The sequence below is a fragment of the Trichoderma breve genome, chromosome 2, assembly GCF_028502605.1.
Source record: "Trichoderma breve strain T069 chromosome 2, whole genome shotgun sequence".
Taxonomy (NCBI): domain Eukaryota; kingdom Fungi; phylum Ascomycota; class Sordariomycetes; order Hypocreales; family Hypocreaceae; genus Trichoderma; species Trichoderma breve.
Window position 1 is genome coordinate 6,192,304 of NC_079233.1, and position 21,322 is coordinate 6,213,625.

The window sequence follows — 21,322 nt, forward strand, 5'->3', positions numbered from 1 at the left end:
GTAGGGGGGGGGGGGGGGGGGGGTATACAGAAAGACATCAAACCAAAAGAGCATCATGCTCTATATACCCAAAACTTCACGTCCTATAAACGTTAAGACGACTTTTGCTATATTTCCCTTGTATTGCGGTCAGCAAAATAAAATCGACGCGAAGAAAGCTTGGGGGTCAACGTACACCTCTTCTGATTCAGGCCCAACGAGGCCAGCTTTTTCGAGAACATCCCTTGCAAAGCAGCTGGTATTTCCAGAGTCAATGTGCTTGAGCTGGACTCCAGCAGCTGCAAACTTCTCTTCAAGAGAGGTCCAGATATCGGGTTTTATGAAATTGGAGGACCCGGTTCTCAATACCTCAGGGCCACTATACTTGCGCCATGATGTTTCTCGTTTGCGAATGTCTCTTTCGGTGGCTGTTGCTTCAACCAGCCTCAGAGATGGGAACTCGGAGGCTGCGCTTGAGGCTAGTGCATGGAGTGCTGGGATCATCTGGGGAGGAGCGCCAGGAAGAACGAGATGGCGCAGGGATGGGGGGAGACGACTTGTGAGATGGTCCTCTGGGAGGTCTCTGCGGAGTCTGGCGGGCCCAATTCTGAGGTGATGTAAACATGTAGAGTCAAGCTTGAGAGTCTCCAGGACTCTAAAGTCTTTGAAACTGCCCATCATCCTATCCGCTGCCGTTCCTTTCCATGCAGGCGAGAGCGCATAAAGAACCTCATTGTCGATGTGGATGGTGATGTCGCGTTCAGTCCCTCCTCGAGCACCATCCCATCGATTGATGGCAAGGGTCCGAAGAGTGCCTTTCAGGTGGCTGAATGCAGGAACAATATGTCGTGGCCAGAACTCAAAAGGAAAATTCTCACGCAATGATGAGCCGCCGAAACCGTCAGGGAAAACTGGGGAGTTTCCTCTAGAGTAAAAGTGGAAGCTCTCCAAGACTTTGCACGCCCCAACCAGAGTGAATAACCCCCCTTCCGTTAGAAGACCGAAATCTATGACTATTTCTTTCAAGTTGTCGAGCCTAACACCGCTCTGAAGTGGGCGATATAGGCCTGCATTACGTAGTCGTAAAGTTCGAAGACTTGGAACAAGCCACCCCGCTAGTTGAAGCCCTACTTCTTGAGCGGAGAGGTCTGTCGAGTAAGGGAATGGCTGTGCTCCAGGCACCCACAAGTGCTGCAGCGATGTGAGTGCTCGAGGATCAGACAGAGATGCCTTGCTTATGTCTGCTGTTCGCCATGTCGCCTCAGCCAATTCGGTGAAGAAAAAGTTGTGAGGTGGCACCATGCTCCAGCGATTCACATTTGGTGTCAGAAAGGCCAAGAGAACCAGCAGCCGCTTGAAGTGCTCGCAAGGTTCACGATTTTCGCTGCATCCTTCACTGCAATCTTTCGTATGCCATGAAAGAAGAGGAGCGAGGGAGAAATGGGAGGCTATATCATTCAATATGGGCCCCACAGTGTCTGGATCGACTGAAAAAGCCTTTGGCAGACATGAGATGTTAACCTCCTTGATCAGAAGCCGCAAGTCTGACCTACGCCACAAGAAGATCAGGAAGCGAGGTAGCCAAGTCTTGTCACACGCCCCAATTCGGATTTCCGAGTAGAGATATGGATTTGCGATTTGATGATAGCGCTTGGAGGTAAGAGACAGTCTTGCAAATGTTCGTGAACATTGCGTAAATCCCAGAGGATCAACGGGTTTGACGATGGACTTCTTATCTGCGATAATCCAAGAGCAAATCAATTCGATCAACTCTACTGGTAGACGGTGTATATAACATATGGTCGGTGGAGTTTCTGCTGGATGAGGCATCGGGCTAGACTCTGCTGTGGACATTCTAGATGATTGCTGATCGCGTTGAGTTGGCTTCGGATATTTGTATCTGGAAGAGATTTAGAGAATAATCTTCTATCGAAATGAGTCCATCCGTATACTTTTGTAAATGTAAAATGGTGATTGGGTTCAAGCTCCAGAATCTAGGCAGCACAGCATAGAGACAGATGGGACCAAGTGTGGGGTTGAAATGTTTAAGCTTGAAACATCGCGAGATTCGCCCCCGCCGTTGAAATAGCTGCATGGGAACGGAACTGCCCGAACTAGTCGCCCGCATGCAAGTTGATCCGAATATCTCCGATTGGTTTGTACGATATCTGTTGCTCTATAACAATGAGAAGGCCTCGAGGGTATGGAATTGGGATATAAGTTTATTAAACTGCTGTCATGGCTGTGTGAATTGACAATAGGCACATGCCACAACTAGCATTCATAAAGAATATAAATATTTGAGAAATTAAAACAATATTATATAATTCAATCCGTACACCAATCTACTCTACAGGTTCTGCACTTTTGTCTATCTTTCATGTAGTACCCTTATTATAGCCCAACATACTTGACTCCAAAATAACCGCCGTCTGCATCAAAGAGAGTCTCCCACTCGTGATAGAAGTGAACTCCCGTATTAATCTTCTCTTCTCTGCCATAATTCACCAACTTTGTCCTCACTTCGTCTGGCTCCCAACTACTGTTGCTTCCAGTGGTGAAATTGTATTGGGTCCCTGCATATCCAGGCTCTATCCCAAAACGAACCAGCACATTCTGGCCCGCCGCCAAGATCTTTGCTCTGGAGGTACTGTTTGATGGAACCAAGCGGACTTCTTTATCAGCGGTGGAAAGATAGGATAGGGTAACGCCTGTATCAACGAGAATATTCGATAATCGGCAGGTTCCGCCGTCGATGCTCACGCAGCCGGTGACGTTTCTCCAATCGCGAGGGTCTTTAGAGAAGCCCTTTTGCTTCTCCAGCTTCATCCAGGTATAGTCTTGTGTGTTTTCCTCTGTTAAACCGATGACCACGCCATCCTTTCGTAAGCTGTATCCCGCTCTGTAGCTGTTTGAAGCAGAGACATTCACGCCGTTGATGCTTTTTATGTTCAACAGCGCATTCTTGTCCGGTGTTCCTTGTGACTGTCCGTCTGCTTCGCGACCGAAGCCGATACCCCACCATTGTGTACCGCGCGGGTTCAAATTATGGTTGCTCGTGTTCTCTTCAGGGCAATCTCCTTTCCATTTGGTGTCGTACCCTGAGCACTGAAGCGTCTCGTTCACGATGAGCACAGGGACCTCTGCCGAGACATTGACAAGTTCGCCGGATGGATCAGCAAACTCAAGTCTGAATGGGACCCACGCGCCGCGGTATAATCTTGTTGATGACGAGAGATACTGGTATCCAGGCTCATAACCCGCCAGTGTCGCATTGGTAATGTTCAAATCCAGAGCGTCCAACATTAGGCCATTCGAACCAGTATCAAGAACCGGCGCTATTGGCACAGTGTTCGACACATTTGAGAAAGCCCAGTCCTGCGGCGCATGGAGGTAGATGGTTAAGCTTGGCGCGTAGTCAGGCCATGCATATGGAGGCGGGAAAGAGGTGATGGGAAGAGTCGCGGTGAGTTTGTACTCTAACAGATCAGGGCCCTCGCTTGGGGATTCGATGAACTCTTTGATCTTCTTAGTGTCGCTCAGGGCGACTAATTCCAGTATTGGGAGGAGGTAGGGGAGTTTCATGTCGTATACTGAGTACCAAATCTCCGATGTTATTCGTTCATAGATGTAGGTATGGAAGCTCAAAGTTGAAGATTTGGGCAAATCGTGTTGATGTATAATCGAGATGAATTGGGGCGCGCGTTCTCGGCTGACAAGCTGATAGGGCTCAATATATAGGAGACACGCTGGATTATTCCATGGAAATAAGATTTCCACCGCCAGTCAGCCACTAGATGTAAGGTGTAGATCATTGAGGCGATCCGTAAGCTCATAAATGCCGTCGGAGGTTTAATCAGTAATACGTTTCCAGCTATTATATATGAACACTTGTACGCCGCTCATGCTATTCGACTCGCTGATGAAGATCTCTCAGGCTGAATACCTGAAGCAATTGACAACCTCTTCAGTCTACAAGCAATTGATCGTCTTCGAATTACTACCTAGTTGCTAAACTTTAATTGCAAAAGTATTGAAGTACGTGGCGAGGTAAAGTTATTCTCGGGCTGTTATATCGTTCCAGAGAGCTATCTAACATAAAAAAAATACCTTACCTTCCTGTCTAGTGGAAGTTTATGTACTGATACTCTATGGGTAAAGCATAATCTCTCACAGTTCGGCGGTCTATATCATGACTATGAGTTGGCTGATACTGAGTTTGATCCACCTCTTTCGTAACCGTGATCATCTGGAGCCATAGCTCTCGAAAAGATAAGAGCAACTAGTTATACGTTGATCTCTCCTATTCTACTACTTGACATTTATGCTTTCATATCCCAAGCAATTCTACCTTGAAGTTAATATACCGTGGTACGTAGTCTAGCCAGCCATGGAAAACTTTATAACATGTGGTACCTATGTACTAATATTAAATATACCACTGTTCCATTTTAACACTAGGTACCTGATTATAAAAGGCTCTTTGAACCAGAAATTCTACATCCTGTGGGCTTATATAGTCATCAAGTACGAAAGATCTAAATCTTTACATAATGCTACATGCATCTTGCTCTACTGGATGACCGCGAAACTTACTTGCACGCTGAAAAGGTCGCTCCATGTCCGAGTCAAGGTCTTCCCAGTAAATGTGTTGCATCCATCCCATTCTCTGTTCCTCCAGAATCTTAGCCATAACCTGCAGACACTCTTCATTTGTCTCGGATAAAGCCGCCACTGCGAGGAAGACGCGCTTCTCAGGGCGTCCGCTATTCACCACGTAGATATCCTGGTACAAGGGGTTGTTGCGCTTTTTCAGCTCGTCTTCAAACATCATGAAACATGTCATAATGCGCGCTGTTACCCAAGAGTAGTTGAGACTCGAGTAGGGGAAACGACCGCAGACGTCTGAGTAGATGTCATACCGGAGAAACTCGAGCAGTTCCCGTCGCGACAGGTGATCAGCCCTTGCAGGTCGCGGCAGTGCTGGCATGGGGTTATTGTCGCCGTCGAAAATGAAGGTATCTGATCTATTCGCATCAGAAGGTCCGGGTGTGCCCGTAGGCCAGATCTCTGAGTAGTTGGAACGGAGATTGTATACAAAGGTGTGCTTTCCGAGGTCCTCATTGGGGATCCGGTCCGGGTCCCATCCATTTTCGCGGTACAACAGAAGATTGGACTTGATACGGAAGAATCGGTTTGCGGCCGGGTTTAGCATGCTGTGCATCTTGTTCGATGTCCCTTTGAGCATGGCTCGTTGGCGCTGTGCGAGATGAGTGCCTGTCTTGTTAATCTGGCTGGTGAGGGCCTGTTGGAAATTTGAAGTAGGGGGGTGGCCGTCGGCGAAGAAGGCCTCTGAAAAGGTTTCCCCCAAAGCAGCAAAAAGTCCAATAGGCCTCTCGAGATATTTCTTCTGTACCAGCATGTTGTGTAAGTGAACTAGGAGCATTGGCTCAGGCACCTTGTCCCAGAGCACCAGACCGAAACGGTATACAATCTCCAGACTTTCGGCTAGCCCTGTACCGCAGAGGAAAGGCGAGTATTCCCAGAGGCCATTGGAGTTACTGTTGGAAAAGCGAGAGGGTGGCAGAGTTTTCAGTCCATACATGTGCTTGGACTCGCCTAGCCAGTCCCGGAAATCCCACATCAGACATTCGAGTACGCTGATCTGTGACTGGTGTCGGTTGGGGTTGCCGTGTAGCATGCTGTCGCGCTCCAGAAGCTGTTTCAGCACGTGGGAACCCTCTAAGAAGCCCTTGCCGAATCTCTCGTTTTCACGATCCAGGAACAGGTCGACGTCTCGCCTCGGCCGGAACCCGCCCATCGGTGGCTCCAAAACATGTCCCCTAAAGCTGTTGAGGGACCAGCCCCGTGAGACTGTTAAAGAATCGACTATACACTGCAGTTGGAATACCAAGCTTGGGTTAATGCGCTTTTTGATATCTGTGCCAGGCTTTTGCATAGCAAAAGAGCTGCTCTCCACCAGTCAGGAATCCAGTCACGTTGATCGAAAAATAAGGCAAAACCCAGGACTTACGTTACAATGCCGGCAAACTCATTAATGCCAAAGAGGCGTACGTGCTCGCTCCACTTGCCGTCGGCGGCCCAGTCGACCTTTTCGTACACATGGTGCTCCCCTTTCATGGTATTGCGTTGAACTACAATGCTGGAATAGACATTGACTAGGTCGTAGAGCCAGTTGATGGTATAAGATCGACGCCAGCGGTGTCTCTGCTCCTTGGTTGCGCGCTGTAAGTCCAAGGTTGGATTCCACTTGTCGATCTCCGCGAGCATACGCTTGGTCGGCTTACCGCTGCGAGTAGCCTGGAAGTCGGTCACGAAATCTACAAGATCCTGATATGCGTAGATAAGGAACTGTTCCTTAACATCCATTTTGACCTCTTCCACCATCTCTGTTGTCCCATCCGCGCCAGAGATTCTGTGGAGTGACATTGTGAAGTTGCCCTGCGCCTTCTCTATGTTGCCACGCGTCATGGTTTGCATGACAGTCTCGTACGACTCGTGGCCCGGAAATTCTATCATGATGGCCGCCTCGGTTCGCTTAACCATGGCCGTGGCTAGATGGGCAAGCGTACCGGCCACGGCGCTGTTGAGGCCCTCGTACGCAACCTCTCGCCACACGCCGCTCATGTACGACCGTAGGTCGAGAGTCTCCTCGAAGAGAGAATAAACCGCCAGGAGGTAGTCAGTAACAAGGCCGTCCGCGGCTTCGATGATACGGTAGCTTTCAAGTGGGACCTGATCCAACGTCTGAGGTACGGGCTTAGCCGTCTGTTTGCCCTTCTTGGCTCGCTTTCCACCCTTCTTCTTCTTGCCTCTACCCGGCCGAGCTTGACGGCGTTGCTGTCCAGGAGCAGCCGACTTCGGTTCCTCGTCAGACTCCTCATCGCCGCTAGACTCTACTGCAGCTGTGCCAGGCTCGCCCTGCGCAGAGAGTCCAAGACTTAGTGCGGCAAATTTGTTGGAGAAGTTGGCCTTTTCGACCTCAGCGTCAAGCTCGTCGTCGAGTTCGGCTTCTTTGCTACCACGCTGTTGCTCCTGCAGCCAAGCAGGCCCGCCAAAGATGTTAAATATCTCGTTTAGGGCATCAATGAAATATTTGTGAGTCACATTGCTCTGTTCCATCTCTGGGTCGGGCTTCGGGCTCAAGGCAGCGAGCTGCTGAAAGGCCTGGTACATGGCCGTCCTTGCGCTTGTTACCGACTGCAGCTTGCGATAGATGGCACCTGGGACGCGAACGGCATGCTTGGAAATCGTCTTGGCCATGGATAAAAGCTCTTTCACGGTAACCTGGCCCGTCACATTTTGGTGGTTCTGAGGCTCGATGGTGCCTGATTCTGCGGCTGCTGACGACTGGAGGATTGTGTTGGAAGCATGGATTATCCAGAACAAGAGCCGCTGCGTATCCTGTTTGTACTCGCGGTACCTGTTTTGAGGCACAAAGGACGCCATTGTCTGTTCAATGTCGCTGTTTGCTACCGTTCCAGACTGCCAGCCTTGCTCCAGGTGTAAAGTAAAACATAAGGTTGGATCTGAAACTACGACAAGCCGTGCGAGTACGTTTTTGCACGGATCGTTATAACCTCGACGCCCTCGGTCACCCACAGTTACACAGTTCGTGCCTACCGACTTACAAGTAAACAAATTCATTCGGAACAAAACTTTAAAATAATTCATTAAAAGCTTAGATAATATTCAGCCAAGGTTTCTTCCTTGCAAACAACAGCGCGAATCGCGGAGTCGAAACAACATTTAGTCATCATATCTTCACCTTTCTCGATAGTGATTTGTCCGCCAAGTCTGCCGATCCAGTATCATGCATGATATTTTCCAAGTTATCAGAGTTTCAGAGACAGGACCTTCACTCACAATATGTCATCCTCTCCGCCTCTCGCCATCGTGACAGAAGATGGCGTGCATTGGCATCGCATAGCGAGTGAGCTCCGGGAGATGATCCTGAAGGCAATTGTACGCTGCAAGAACCCTGGCTGGGGGTCGCATGCTGCTGTCTCCAAAGAATGGCAGTCTGTCATAGAGGTGGAAAACTTTCGTCGTTTGAAACTGCGATACGAATGTGTCTTTCAACTAGAACACATGGTCGCCACCGAGAGACAAAAGCTTGTTCGTCATATCTGGCTCAACATAGGACTTTTCGATTATAACTGTGGGAATTGCCACATTCGCGAGAACCGGTATAACAGGGAGAGCAACAACATAAAGATTGAAACCGCTCTTGGAAGGCTTTTTTCTGTTATATGTCACTGGCCTTGGCAGCCAGAAAAGGGATTGAAATTGGAGCTTAATGCATATTCCGACAGCGATTCTCAGCATTTTTTCCAGCATTACTATATAGGAGCTGAGCATGAAGAGAATCCCGAAGAAGTGAGGCCGAATCGTGGACTTGGTGGGCAGCTCCCAGCACATGATCCAACGCATGGATGGATTGATGATCAGCGAGTCTTTGTTCCTCCTACACAATCTATATGGCGACTCTTCAGCGCGATGTTTTTAACCGGGTTTCGAGAAGCCCCTCGAGTCGCAGCAGTCACAAGCTTGGTAATACGCCGCCAGCTTCGCCGTTGCTTTTCTCCATTCACGCTTCAAGTATTATTGGACAAGCTGCCTTGCTTACTCGAGGTTTCTTACGAGTCATGGCGGACATGGAATGAAGATTGGAAGGAGATATTCTTCCCAAGTGTGTGCAATCCCTACTCACTTTCCCTATCAATAGCGCTACCATCAGCCGGAACTCTCAGCTTGCATCTTCTCTAACATCATCACAGCCTAGAAATCAATCTTCAGCCGATGGATCCCCAGATCGGTCAAAGGAATAGTGATATTCGAAGATACCAATGATGATATTACCACGGCAATGAACTTTTATGCCGATCCTCTTTGGGATAGTTTTGCCCTCGATTCCCAAATCGGCAAGGTTTTTGCTGATAGAAGCCTCCAGCTTGAACAACTTGCTGCCTCATTCATGACCGATGCCAGGCATTTCTTCCACCACTGCCAGAAGTCCTGGGTTTGGCCTCGACTGCAGTCTCTAGCTCTGACAACGTCGCTCTTATGCTCTACATCCTCCCGGGCAGGAGCTGCTGCCCTCTTACGCGATGCAGCGAAAGCTGCGCTGAATATGCCGAAATTGCATACAATGGCGTTATGGTATGGTACGAGAGCAGAGGCTTGCGCATTTATATACGAGATCAAGGCCGGAACAGCTTCTATCACGGCGCGAAGTACATGGTACATGGACTTGAATCACTATCCCGGAGTCATTACGGCATGGAACAACGTTAGCTTCAAAGCTCTTCATAGAGATATTCATGTATCCCAACAGCCGATTCAGGAAGTAATCGGGTCTCATGGCGATGCCATTTACTACTTGCGGCTACCCTGCACAGTTATTGACCCCGTATCGTTGTGGCAGATACGAAGGGAGGCAGCGCGAGGTCGCATCAATGCAAACTGAAGAATTGAGTAGCTGCAGTGAATAGCATTCACATCAGTACTATTTAATAAATAGCCAAGGTCCAGGATTTCATCTCTAAATATGCCCAAACATACTGTGAAGATGCAAAGAATGAAGGAACAACTCTCCATATTAGACCAGGCACCATTTATGAAAATTTAGAGACTTCCAGGGTTCACGTAGTGAAAATGAACAACCAGAGGTGTTAAGCTGGCCGCCTGGCAAGATGTATATGGAAACTACAAAACAACCAGCTTCAATCCGACTTCTGCTGTATATATAAGACAGGGAGCCCGATGGGTGTACAAAGACTGGAATGACTGAAGCTGCAAAAGTAGCCCTGTGTATTTCTCCAGAGACAGGGAGGTCCTTGGAATTTGTACGGGTTGGCCCTAACGTATTCATGAGCTGCCCCCAAATGCATCACGCAAAGCTCGTATAGACTCCCTGTTATACATCTTGCCGCTCTCCAAGATCGCATCGAGATGTGCGAAGTTATGTGGTGCGCCTTTAAGTCGGATGATTTCCGCCTTTGACCCAGCATCGTTCATTTTTCGACCATATGCCTCGCCCTCGTCTCTCAAAACATCCATCTCTGCAGTCCAAATCAGTGCTGGAGCCAAGTTCTTAAAGTTCGGTGCCTTAATTGGCGATACTTTCCAGTTCTGTCTTTGATGTTAGCTGTGAAACATATGACATGTTGACCCTATATACGAACCAAAGGCGGGACGTCAAGCTCGGCTCGTCTGGGATTTCCGACGAAACATTTATGGAAAAACATCATGCGTTCCGCAGGGAGAGGAGGAGCGTGGTACATTTCTCGGTAAGATTCATATTCGCAGTCTGGTCGAAGCTCTCCAGTTGGTGTGAAGACGTGGATATCGCATACTGGCGCTCCTAGCAACTGAAAGGCGAGTGGTATGCCTTCATCGCGGCACATGTGGGCTATGACTGTGGAGAGATGACCACCCGCTGAGACTCCCCCCACAGCGATTTTATCCAGATTCACGTTAAGCTGTAGAGCTTTAACGTCTCGGATCTAACTTATGGTTAGTTGTTATATAAGTGGTAACCGATAGGCGGAACTTACCCAATTCAACGCGGTCCAGCAGTCATCAATAGGAATTGGAAACTTATACTCAGGCGCCAATCGATAGTCAACATCAAATGCGACACACCCGAGCTCCAGGACAACTCTTTTACAGAAGTCATAGTCTGTAGCTAGGCCGCCAAATGTCCATCCGCCCCCGTGAAAATTAACATAAGCCGGTCTTATCTCCGAGGATGTAACATCCCCAGGCTGGAAGATGCGGACAGTTATTTCGCCGCCGTTCACAGGACACTTTTCTTCGGTAATGATAAGGTTACCGTCATCTACAAGCTCGTGTCCGTAATCAATGGCATACTTGGAAGGGTCTTTCCGGACATCTTCAATCGGCACTTGGTGAGTGACTAGACGGCCTGCGTTGTATTTGCTGTGGTACTCAACAAATGTAGAGTCAAACCGATGCCGAAGCTCTTCCGGAATACAATTGATAAGAGGCTTTTCGATAACAACTGGAGGTTTGGAGGAAGTGGCCATGATGAATGCGTGATAAGGGAGACTTGACTTTGGGCAGCGACGATGAAGCTCAGGTAATAGCAGTATGACGGTTCGAACTGGATCCTTTATAGCTGAGAATAACTTGCTTATTCACGTAACATGATCTTGGGTTATTTCCTATCAAGTTGCCTGTTGAAGATCCGGACGGCCGAAGTGCCGTGATAAGAATGACTCAAGGCCATGTTATCGGTTGACCAAGAGGCCGTAGTAGGCTCTCACCTTTTTCCAAGCATGGTATAAAGGTGGGACAAACATTCTTGTCATCAACTTGACAGGTATTATTAATCTGCTGACTAGTTGACTGAGATGGCTCAGCTATTTGACAAGTAACATAACAGGTGCCTTGAGCTTAGTTAACCTTTAGGTAAGAAAGACATGAGTGATTGGCTGAAGTAGGTAGAAGCTTTTGAGTACAGGTAAGTTGTCTAGTCTTGCTCTGTATTTACCTTTTCAATCTGCTATTACTTCAATCTACGTTTACTATTGATCTGGTCCGCTCGAGTCCGCTCTGGTCTGCCTCAGTCCGCTCCCGCCTTGGCCCGCTCCCACTTTTACCCATGGCACTTTCGGTCTCGCGAAAATTGAGCAAGTCTTCTGATGAGATTTTCAGACTCTGAGATCATTATCGGATGTACGGATTGGTCTCGGTTGTGCGGATCAGTCTCGGCCATGCGGATATATGAGCTCGTCAACTCTGTGTCTCTTGTCTTGATCTGCCGATGTATGTATTGTTTGTTTACAATGGCGTATATATACTCGTAGACTCTCCAAATAAACTACACCAAAATCATCTAATTCCACAGTTTTACTACTCATATCAGGCAAAGAGTTGCGCGCACACCAACATGGCTACGGCATACAGAATACAGATTGACCCAAGTCGAATCGGTCTCTTAGGTTACAAGCACAATAAAGCTGCAGCGGCCAAGCTGTCTGAACTACTTCAAAAAGATCTTGACGTAAGCATCCGGTATGATAAATAGATGGCATTGTATTAACTCGGTATATAGAGGCATCATGTTTTCTTCCTAGCCAGAGGTTACCACAACCATGTATGAGCCACCTTAGCCAGCACATTACACACCACAGAGCTGTGATTCTAATACGTGATTCGTAAATATGTAGATGTCACACCACCTATGTACACTCTATGGCGCGGGAGCTACTCCCGAGGAGCTCCAGGCCGCGTTCGACCGTGATGCTAAAATTCAGATTGACCGGTTTCAGTTAAACGATGGCGTTCTCGAAGACCTTCGCCGAGATTGGGCGGCCAATGCTCCTAAGTACCTCGGAGATGCCAAGTACTATGCTGATTTCTTGCGATATTTCCAGGAGGAAGTAGAGGCAAAAGGGTGGAAGAATGCGTTGGTGAAATATCTCTTCAGCGGCGAAGAGAGCACTCACGACATGTACCGTCGCAGCTGGGGCAGTAAGTCCATCTGCTACAGCGCTAAAACAGGCCTCTCATAATAAGATGGGAAAGCTAACGAGATCATAGGCTTTGCCCATTCTTTCATCCAGCTCATGTACGGCATCGAGTGGGATCAGCCTGCCATCATTGCCCAAGGTCTGGCCCAGTCCGCTATCCACGACACCTACGTTGGCGACTTCTTGGAGAAAGTCGAGAAGGCTGCAGCTGTAAACCCGCCTTCACGTCGCCTCAACACTTCTGAGCTGTACGAACAGGTACACTCCGACCCGGAGTTCGTCAACAGCGTGCGCAATGGGAACCCAAATAAGATGTTGGACAGTATTGAAGTCTTGTGCCCTGATGAGGGTATTAACTACCTCGCCCAGGTCAAAGCTGACCCCAATAACCTGCCAGAGGGTATTGCAGAGAACATCCATACAGCCGCTTACATGGTGTCGGCGTGTGTTTTCCACCCTCCTGACTACCCGCGGTTTGACTTCTTCCTCATGTAAGCGCTCCCGTCTGTCGCATGGCTGTTTCTAAGAGGAAACAAGTCCGATACTAATTGTGAAAAGTCATCATCTTACTATTGGGCCATTCTTACTCTTGCTTCAAGACACTGCATGGATCCCTGATTCGGTCAAATTGCGAACCCTGGAGTGGAAGGCTCGGTTTGACATTCTGCACTACGTCGTACGATGGGTACCGCCCTTGCGACTTGACAGCATCAGCAGCTACACCCCGAAAGACACTACAATAGTGAATAATTTGGAAGAGCTACTTCCAAGGTTCTTCAACATGCCCGACGATGGCCATGTCGTCAAGACTGCGAGGGCCTTGGTCCTTGCGCGGCATGTTTCTCAAGATTACCTCGACCGACTATGGATACGCATCAAAGATGACAAGACTTGGTTGAACGCGCAAATTTCTTCTCCTGGATAGTACCTGGGAGCACCCCGACTATCCTTGGGTGCGCACGGCCGGATGGGATGAGGCATGGAAGGATAGTGGTCTTCCTGAAACGATCCTTACAGAACATCACAGGGCAGAGACCTTGTTCCAAGCTTCTGTGTAGTGTTTCACAGCGATATGGAAAAGGTATTGGAGCCTGGCATCTGCAAGGGGTTATGCATTGCGGCCCGATGATAAGGGGTGGCATGGGCAGCGGCTATATACTGATGAGCCGTCAGTGCCTAACCATAGGTGGGGCATTTCCTCATGTCGTAATTCAATGCTATAGTCATATATGCTATGACATATCGTGATCGTCTTGGAAACTCAATCCAGGCTCAGTATCACTCCCATCTTCTAGTGTTTTGGCAAGCGCTGGGTGCAACTTCTGCATCCACTGAACGAACACAGCTGTGCCATCCGATTAAAATTTGAATGGGCTCAACAAGTCGAGTTCTGATAGTTGGAACAACACTGCGTTCCGAGAGAGGTATTATAGAGAGCGGCACTTATCATGAGCATTTGCTGGAGCGAAAGTTGCTAGTTCGGTATGATATAGCAATTATTTACACCTTTCTCTCTTATTTTCCTCATCATTTCTACTGTTGACTGTTCTAAGACTTTTCAACTAATTTACGCTTGTTGGTATCTTCAACAAGACGGACAACAGTTTCACCATGATGAGTTGCCTTTTGTTCATAATGAATACGAATGCATCTCATTATACTTCATCCACCCGTATACGACTTAATTAACTAATTGCATAATATTTCTAAACTGAGTAACAATATAGATGAAAATGATCCTTGGGCTATGGCCACATCTCGAAATTTAAGAACATTTGGTGTTCCTGATCTATCCATGGGCCCCCAATAGGCTCGGATGCCCAAGAAATAGGTGCGCCTCCAGAAGACTCATTTAATTTCGTATTATGTGTTGGAGGTCTTGTCTTTGGAATAACCTGGCTCAGTAGTCTTATAAGGCGATATTTGGACTGTCGAGGAACCGGTAGCTCTCCATGTGGTCCCCCTTCGATACCGACCCCAATACAATCTCCACGCATGTCCGACACAGGTTCGACCACCTGGGGACTTATTTCGGAGACTTGCGATACCGTCTCTGCTTTTGGTATTTCCACTTCGTCCGTGTTCTGTTCCACTGCGTCATGTGTTGACGTAGATGGATCACGAGACATCGGTTGTGATGTTGGTAAGATACTTGCTTGAAACAAGGGACGATGGACTTGCTCGTTGTTATAAGATACAGTCTTGGTTGCTGGGCGATCTCGAATGTTTCGCTCCTGAGGTGGCCCTTTGGAGTGAATTTTGTGTTCCCACTCATCAAGAAGGACATGTGGAGTACGTTTGGGGTTCTCACGCTTTTTGTCTTCTTGGAGAGCGCATGAGCTTTGATCTTCCCTGATAGATGACAGGCGATTGTGATTTCCATCGCGCGCGCGTGGGCTGACGATGTCTGCAGGTAATTTTTGGGCCGAAGTTTGGCAATGCGAAAAGTTCGGTGGAGCGGGATAGATAACATCATCATTTGGGTATAATCCATCGATGGAGAACTCTGATACAGAAGACCTTTTTGTGGGAGCGTCGGTATTCTGACCCTTCTGCAGTTTTCTAGGTTTGAGAGAAGCTTTCGGTTGGCTCAAGTCTAGTCGGTGACCAGGTCGTGATTTCCGAGGACGTCGCCGCCCGCGTGGCGGCCCGTTACGGCACGGCCCGATGCTATGCCAGAATCAGTTCGTGTTAACTAAGTACATGTGCTCTGACAGGGAGAAAAGTGGAAATATGATTGGGCTTCATACGAATTCTTAGTGTCGGTAGGTTGATGCGAGACAGAAATCTGAGAATTGACCGTTTCCATCGCAGATTGTCCGAGGTAGGATTCCTGGAATATGATAGGAGGCTTTCGCCGCTAGAAATATGGAGGAAATACAAGGTAAGAAGTATACTGCTCCTGTTTCTCTAGCAAACTTGGAATTTACTGATGATCTTGCGTTATTGTGTTTGCAGTGTAGAAGTTTGTTACACTCTGACAAATCGACTAGAGAGCGGCTTCATGTTACTCCTGGAATTGCACTCTCTGCTGAGTTGATTGCCTCGTTTACTAGGCAACCAGTTGCCTTGACATCAAGCGGGTGAAGAAGAGGAGGATGGTACCGCGTATACCTCCACTACGGGCTGTGAGTTACTTGAGCCGCATTTCAACAGTGGGTGTGGTCATTGACTACTGCATGTGCTAAATTGTATTAGAATGAGGCTTAAAACGCATAGCCGCTCCTTCAGCTGCCACTGTTGAGCTCTATCTGCGTAGTCGGACCTACTGCAGTGACATGGCGGTGGAGGACAGGTGTAATATTTCCTTCTTCGGTCTCCGCTCGCCTAAACTTGCCTCTTATATGACATACCATGGCATGCTGGCGATGAAGCTCGTTTGATTATTGGCATCTAGCTACCGGAATTGGAAGCCTTCTCCACTGGAAACCCAGCACCTCACGCTGTCAAGCATCATCAAGGACGCCTTGTGCGGCTGGGTGCTCTGCTAAGTGTTACTAGTATGCGGTTGGATGAGGGCCGTGGAATCTTCATGCATACGTCACACCGACTATTTATACCACCTAATCATACAGTATCTTCTTGGAGAAGTCTGTTCTGAGATATGCTATCCGGAGCGTATGTTTGAGTTTGTTCAAGGACAGCGTCCTTGCGTCACGGTGAAGTGAGCTATACTCCTTGAAGCAAATATCTCCTACAGCCATTTTTTTTTGTCAAGATGTCGATACTCGAGAGACAAGATCACCCGAACGTAGTTGCCAACAATTCGGGACATGGTAGCCAATACATATCTGAAGGCCTTGGAGACCAGAATGCGGTGTATGGTGGTATGATGGTTAATCAGCACTTCAACTGTAAGATCGCAATTCTTTCCGTGAAGTTTCATATTAGTTATTAACGACTGCTCAGTCAGTTTGTTAAATGGGAAGAATGGGAAGATGAGAATACCGCCTTCAGTCGGACAACTCTTTCAGAAATTTGGGGGACCAGAGAGTTGGGTACAAGAGCCAAACGGTGGGTAGTTGAGAGAGCAGAACAGCCAAAAATTTGATATGCTAACAAATGTCAATAGATGTAAACATATTCAAGTGGTTAACGACCCAACCAAATCAAGTTCCACTCGATTTCACTCCGTATCAACACAATCTCATCATTCAGCTGTCTAAGGGTACCGGCAAGTGGATTCTCAACTCTGAGGAGTTTCTCGAGTGGAAAGAAGTCTCCAACTCGTCCCGAATTCTATGGATGCAAGGCATACGTAAGTAGAAAACATACCACTGTTTAGAATTGTCGCTTTTGCTAAGAAAATCCTTGCAGTTGGATCTGGTAAAACTATACTCCTGTTAGAACCACCAGTCGACGGCATTAGAATTGCATATGCTAACATGTTACCTGCAAGGTCGCTTATCGTTGATTCTATCGAAAAACAGATCCAAAACCAAGATGAAACTGCTTGCATTTACTTCTTTTTTCAAGCGGAGAAGCACGCTGTCCCACTCAAGCGTATCTGGGCGACGTTGCTGACCCAGCTCTTGAGCGCAAATTCGAGCAACATAGCAAGTGATCTGAAGAAGAAATTCACGGATCCGTTCAAAAGATTAGCCGCACTTAATCCATCGGAATATTTCGATCTCTTCAAGGCACAGGCAGCTACCTTCAAAACAGTTTATCTTGTCATCGATGCCCTGGATAGCTGCCAGAACGCTCCCCGAGAAGCGACGCTAAAGAGGTTCCAAAAAGCTCTCGTGGATCTCCCAGATAATGTTCGTATTCTTTTCACATCTAGAGACAATTATATAGGAAAAGACATCGGAGCGCATCGAGAGTTATCCATCACACCAAGAGAGGCAGATGTGTCGGCCTATGTCAAGAATCGAATTGCGGATGATACACGCTTACGAAGCGTACTGTCTAAGGCTGAACACCAAGACGAGATTATAAGAGGTGTTACAACGAGGGCCATGTCTAGCAAGATGTCAGTGTAGCAATCGAATACTTTGCGTCAGTAATGGCGACTAATTCCATTCAGGTTTTTGTCAGCCAAACTTTACATGGATCATTTGAGCAAGCAAGGAACCACCCTTTTTGAGATAATGCAGGCTTTGGAGCATCTCCCCGACAGCGCATTGGGAGCATTTAAAGCATTAACGAAGCAAATTGCTCAGAGGTTAAAGATAAACAGGGGCAGCGGTGAACTCCTTTTAACAAAACATATCCTCCTCTGGGTCTCACATGCCAAAGTCGATATGAATATTGAACAGATCCGGGATAGCTTCGCTATCCACAAGAGCGAGGGGGGCTGCTATGAGGACCATCGTCCTGCCAAAGAGCTAGTGATGCGCGCTTGCACAGGATTGGTCAAAACTGAAAAGGGGACGTTTGGCTTAGTCCATAAGTCAGTTAAGAAGCACCTTCTCCAGTTTGAAATTATATCCAACGATGCCGACCTGGAGATAGGCAAAACGTGCTTATACTTTCTGATCAATGCGTGCAAGGAAAAGGAGAACTCTCCACTGCTACAATATGCCGCCAAATGTTGGTGGGCACACCTCAACAGTAAAGATCAGGTGTTCGACAAGAAGACAGACTCACTGGTTCTGAGCCTCCTCGAAGATGGGCCCAACCTCACCAGAGCCTTTGATGCAATGGAGGAGGTGGAAGGCGGTGCATTTAACGGCATGACAGGCTGGCACGCCGCCGTACATTTCGACCTTCTGTCGTGGGCCGAGCGTCTTCCGCCCAATATCGATGTCGACGCTCAATGTTCAGATGGCCAGACGGCTTTGCACTGGGCAGTTCGATACGGTCGACGAAAATTTGTGGAACTTTTGATCCGCAAATCGGCAAACTTAAACTTATGTGATCAGGCTGGCGATACACCCCTCCATAAAGGCCTCGTGGGGCCAACTGCGGACAATGTGGCAATAGTTAAGGCGCTCATAAAGTCCGGTGCGCGGCTGGATATCCGAAACGGAAAGGGTGTGTCACCCCTAGAAACCGTCATCCAATACGGGCCTCCATCGATTGCTAAGCTGATGATTGAGAGCAAAGAGGATATCAACGCTGAGATATTTGAAGACTGGACGTTGTTGAGATACGTTTTTGAGATCTCTGGTGTAGTAGACCAAGGGAGCCTGGAGACCAAACATGGAGAATGGGATCAGCTACAGGTTGCAGTCACACACCATTTCCAATCCCTTACCGAACTGCTATTTGAGCTCGGCGTTGACCTTAATCGCCCTTCCACTAAAGATGGATGGACTCCCCTCGTATTCGCAGCCAGCAAGAAGAACATCTCCCTGATGCGGCGGCTACTGAATCGAGAGCCTAACCCTGCTCGAGTCGACATGCAGGATCGAGAGAAGAAAACTTCTCTTTGGTGGGCCACACATCACGGAATGACCGATGCGGTTCAGCTACTAGTTAAACACGGTGCCAATGTGAGCGAGGCTTGTGGTGATGGCTCGACTCCGTTGCATGAGGCAGTCAAGAAGAAAAACAGCAGGCTGGTGCAGCTATTTGCCAGCCTCGGGGCGAACGTGAACACAAAAGTGCCAAAAACGTCAACCTTGTTGATTGAGGCTATCAGGCTGCAAGATCATGACACAGTCTGGGTGCTGCTGAACGCGGGGGCAAAGCCAAACGAGCAGGACCTCAACGGCAAGTCAGCACTCTTTTACGCTATTGAGAGGCAAGACAACAACCTCGTATGGCTCTTAATCAATAAAGGTGCTTCCGTCACAGCCCCGAGCCTCGCCAAGAAAGCCGGCGGCAAGAATATGGGCATGTATATGCAGCCGCCCCTCGAACAAGCACTAAGACGAAAGAACAATTCAGCCGCATGGCTGCTTTGTGAACATGGAGCCTCCCCAGGCGCTGTTATTGATGAGACGGGTAGAACGTTACTGCATTTGGCGGCATACAGCGGAGATCTTGAAGCTGCTCGTCTCCTTATTCAGCGTGGCGCTAGCATTGTTGTCCAAGGGGAGGGTGGGCTAACACCGTTACATTATGCTGTTTTGCTGGGTAGGGAAGATATTGTCACCCTACTAAGCTCCCACATTGCAGAAGCGTCATCCTTCGATGTCACTGATGCTTATGGCAATACGGCCCTTTCTCTGGCCACACTGAAACGGAATCCAGCCATAATAGAGATCCTAGTCCGTCGCGGAGCCTCTTGCAAGGCAGCTGGCTCGAAAGGCCTGACACCACTACATCACGCCGCTCGTCTGGGATTTGGAATAGGGCTTCGCCTGTTATTAGATGGCGGGGGTGATGCAAACTCGGTTGACGACAATTCCTTCACGCCAATCCACCACGTTGTCAATGGCTATTCCGACCAGAGCTTAATAAACATGTTAGCAGAGGCTGGCGCTAATCTGAACCTGAAAGACAGGAGTGGTCGAACGCCACTAATGCTGGCTGCTCAGCTGGGTAAACATGAGCTGGTAGTTTGTCTCCTTGATGCTGGAGCTGGTGCTGGAGTGGTCGATGCAGGTGGATATACGGCATATCACTATGGAGAGAATTATCCTGACATCCAAGAACTGCTCAGAACACGTGGAGGAAGACACATGTAGAGAGGATCGTGTACGTCAATATGGCAGAAATGGCATGGACCGGGGAGGTAATATAATGTACACATACTCACGGGATGTTCTGCATGCTTAGTCTAGCAAGGTTGACTGCAAACATTCCTTCAAAGCTCTTTAGTCAATGTGGATCATTCTTGGGGCGATCTAACCGCCTGCTAACTTTAGCTTCTCTATATACATGTGATCCATAACCAATGTCCGTAATGGAAGAGCTCCATGCGAGTCATATGCCTGTCACTGTGATATATATGGGTGCTGTTGATGGTCCGTTGAACTGTACCCCTGTTCCCATTGAGATGTTCTGATCGCCTTGTCCCTCATGGACGAACTGGGATCCCCTGCCGGTATTGTAAAATGTCACAGTCGTGCGGCGGCCAAAGTATATGGGTTCTCGTTTCTCAACTGTCGTGTTCCTTATCATGTCGGTAAGATCATTAACCTGGGTCCGAGTGGCTGATTTCACCGAGTGGTTCGCAGCCAGCACGTGTACATCGTTTAGGATGCCATTCATTAGGCTCTCGATTTTTTCGGCGGCAGGGAACATCTTGATCGCTTTCACACAGCGCCTTGCTTTGGATGCCCCTTGTGTAGGCATTATAGTGTGTAGAGTCTTGTTGAGCACAGTCGCTTTGTCATAACAGCTCTCAAGAATCTTGACCAAGGCGTCGCGCGATTTTACCCTCGATAATTCTTCATTACCCTCCTTTTCTTCTTCTTCCAAGGTCTCTCTCGCTATTTCCAATGTATCTTGGACGGTGGGGAGGCGTGCAGCCACATTGCGGAAGCATCGTGGTAGGCCTGAGGCATCCTCGACGGCTTCGTAAATTTTCAGCGAGGCATCCACTATCGAGATGATGCCTGAAATAATTCCAATTAGCTCGGCGCCGGACATTGCTGGTAAAGGTGTAATTAGCTGCAATTGTGCCGAAACAAAATAGTAGAAGTTATCTTTGGGGATTATTTGATGATTTCGTGATCTGCTTTTCTCCCCTCAGGTTGAACTGGAAATTGGGACCTTGGGGTATTATTAGGCTCGAAAGGCTACAGGTACCTGGGGGAGACGAATACGGGTATCTCTAGGAGAGCCAGACAGACTGTACTCCCTGCTCGCATATGTAGGAGTACGAAAATGGAGAACCGCCACTTTGCGCAGCCGTTTACTGGGTACTACACTCGTCGTCACAACAGTATTACTATGGTCCGCGCTTGGCCATCGTGAGACACACG

The 21,322-nt window shown here is 48.2% G+C and overlaps 7 protein-coding genes across 7 annotated transcripts; 2 read left to right on the plus strand and 5 right to left on the minus strand.

Moving 5' to 3' along the window:
• Positions 1-129: 129 nt before the first annotated feature.
• T069G_04086 (uncharacterized protein) lies at positions 130-1,833 on the minus strand (the record flags this gene model as incomplete). The annotated part of the gene is made up of 1 exon (XM_056171296.1): positions 130-1,833. One exon carries the CDS (start codon positions 1,831-1,833, stop codon positions 130-132), a length of 1,704 nt encoding a protein of 567 aa, XP_056032188.1.
• Positions 1,834-2,373: 540 nt separating this feature from the next.
• T069G_04087 (uncharacterized protein) lies at positions 2,374-3,564 on the minus strand (the record flags this gene model as incomplete). Its single annotated transcript, XM_056171297.1, has 1 exon — positions 2,374-3,564. One exon carries the CDS (start codon positions 3,562-3,564, stop codon positions 2,374-2,376), a length of 1,191 nt encoding a protein of 396 aa, XP_056032189.1.
• Positions 3,565-4,525: 961 nt separating this feature from the next.
• Positions 4,526-7,449, minus strand: T069G_04088 (uncharacterized protein; the record flags this gene model as incomplete). The annotated part of the gene is made up of 2 exons (XM_056171298.1): positions 4,526-5,948; positions 6,014-7,449. The coding sequence occupies 2 exons, from the start codon at positions 7,447-7,449 to the stop codon at positions 4,526-4,528; spliced, it is 2,859 nt and encodes a 952-aa protein (XP_056032190.1).
• A 2,421-nt stretch (positions 7,450-9,870) lies between these two features.
• T069G_04089 (alpha/beta hydrolase fold domain-containing protein) lies at positions 9,871-11,051 on the minus strand (the record flags this gene model as incomplete). Its single annotated transcript, XM_056171299.1, has 3 exons — positions 9,871-10,134; positions 10,200-10,508; positions 10,560-11,051. 3 exons carry the CDS (start codon positions 11,049-11,051, stop codon positions 9,871-9,873), a joined length of 1,065 nt encoding a protein of 354 aa, XP_056032191.1.
• Positions 11,052-11,917: 866 nt separating this feature from the next.
• Positions 11,918-13,425, plus strand: T069G_04090 (uncharacterized protein; the record flags this gene model as incomplete). The annotated part of the gene is made up of 5 exons (XM_056171300.1): positions 11,918-12,031; positions 12,083-12,124; positions 12,198-12,501; positions 12,571-12,991; positions 13,059-13,425. 5 exons carry the CDS (start codon positions 11,918-11,920, stop codon positions 13,423-13,425), a joined length of 1,248 nt encoding a protein of 415 aa, XP_056032192.1.
• Positions 13,426-16,218: 2,793 nt separating this feature from the next.
• T069G_04091 (ankyrin repeats (3 copies) domain-containing protein) lies at positions 16,219-20,080 on the plus strand (the record flags this gene model as incomplete). The annotated part of the gene is made up of 5 exons (XM_056171301.1): positions 16,219-16,354; positions 16,573-16,758; positions 16,818-16,842; positions 16,900-17,475; positions 17,530-20,080. 5 exons carry the CDS (start codon positions 16,219-16,221, stop codon positions 20,078-20,080), a joined length of 3,474 nt encoding a protein of 1,157 aa, XP_056032193.1.
• Positions 20,081-20,318: 238 nt separating this feature from the next.
• On the minus strand, positions 20,319-20,987 carry T069G_04092 (sigma domain on NACHT-NTPases domain-containing protein; the record flags this gene model as incomplete). The annotated part of the gene is made up of 1 exon (XM_056171302.1): positions 20,319-20,987. One exon carries the CDS (start codon positions 20,985-20,987, stop codon positions 20,319-20,321), a length of 669 nt encoding a protein of 222 aa, XP_056032194.1.
• Positions 20,988-21,322: the final 335 nt, after the last annotated feature.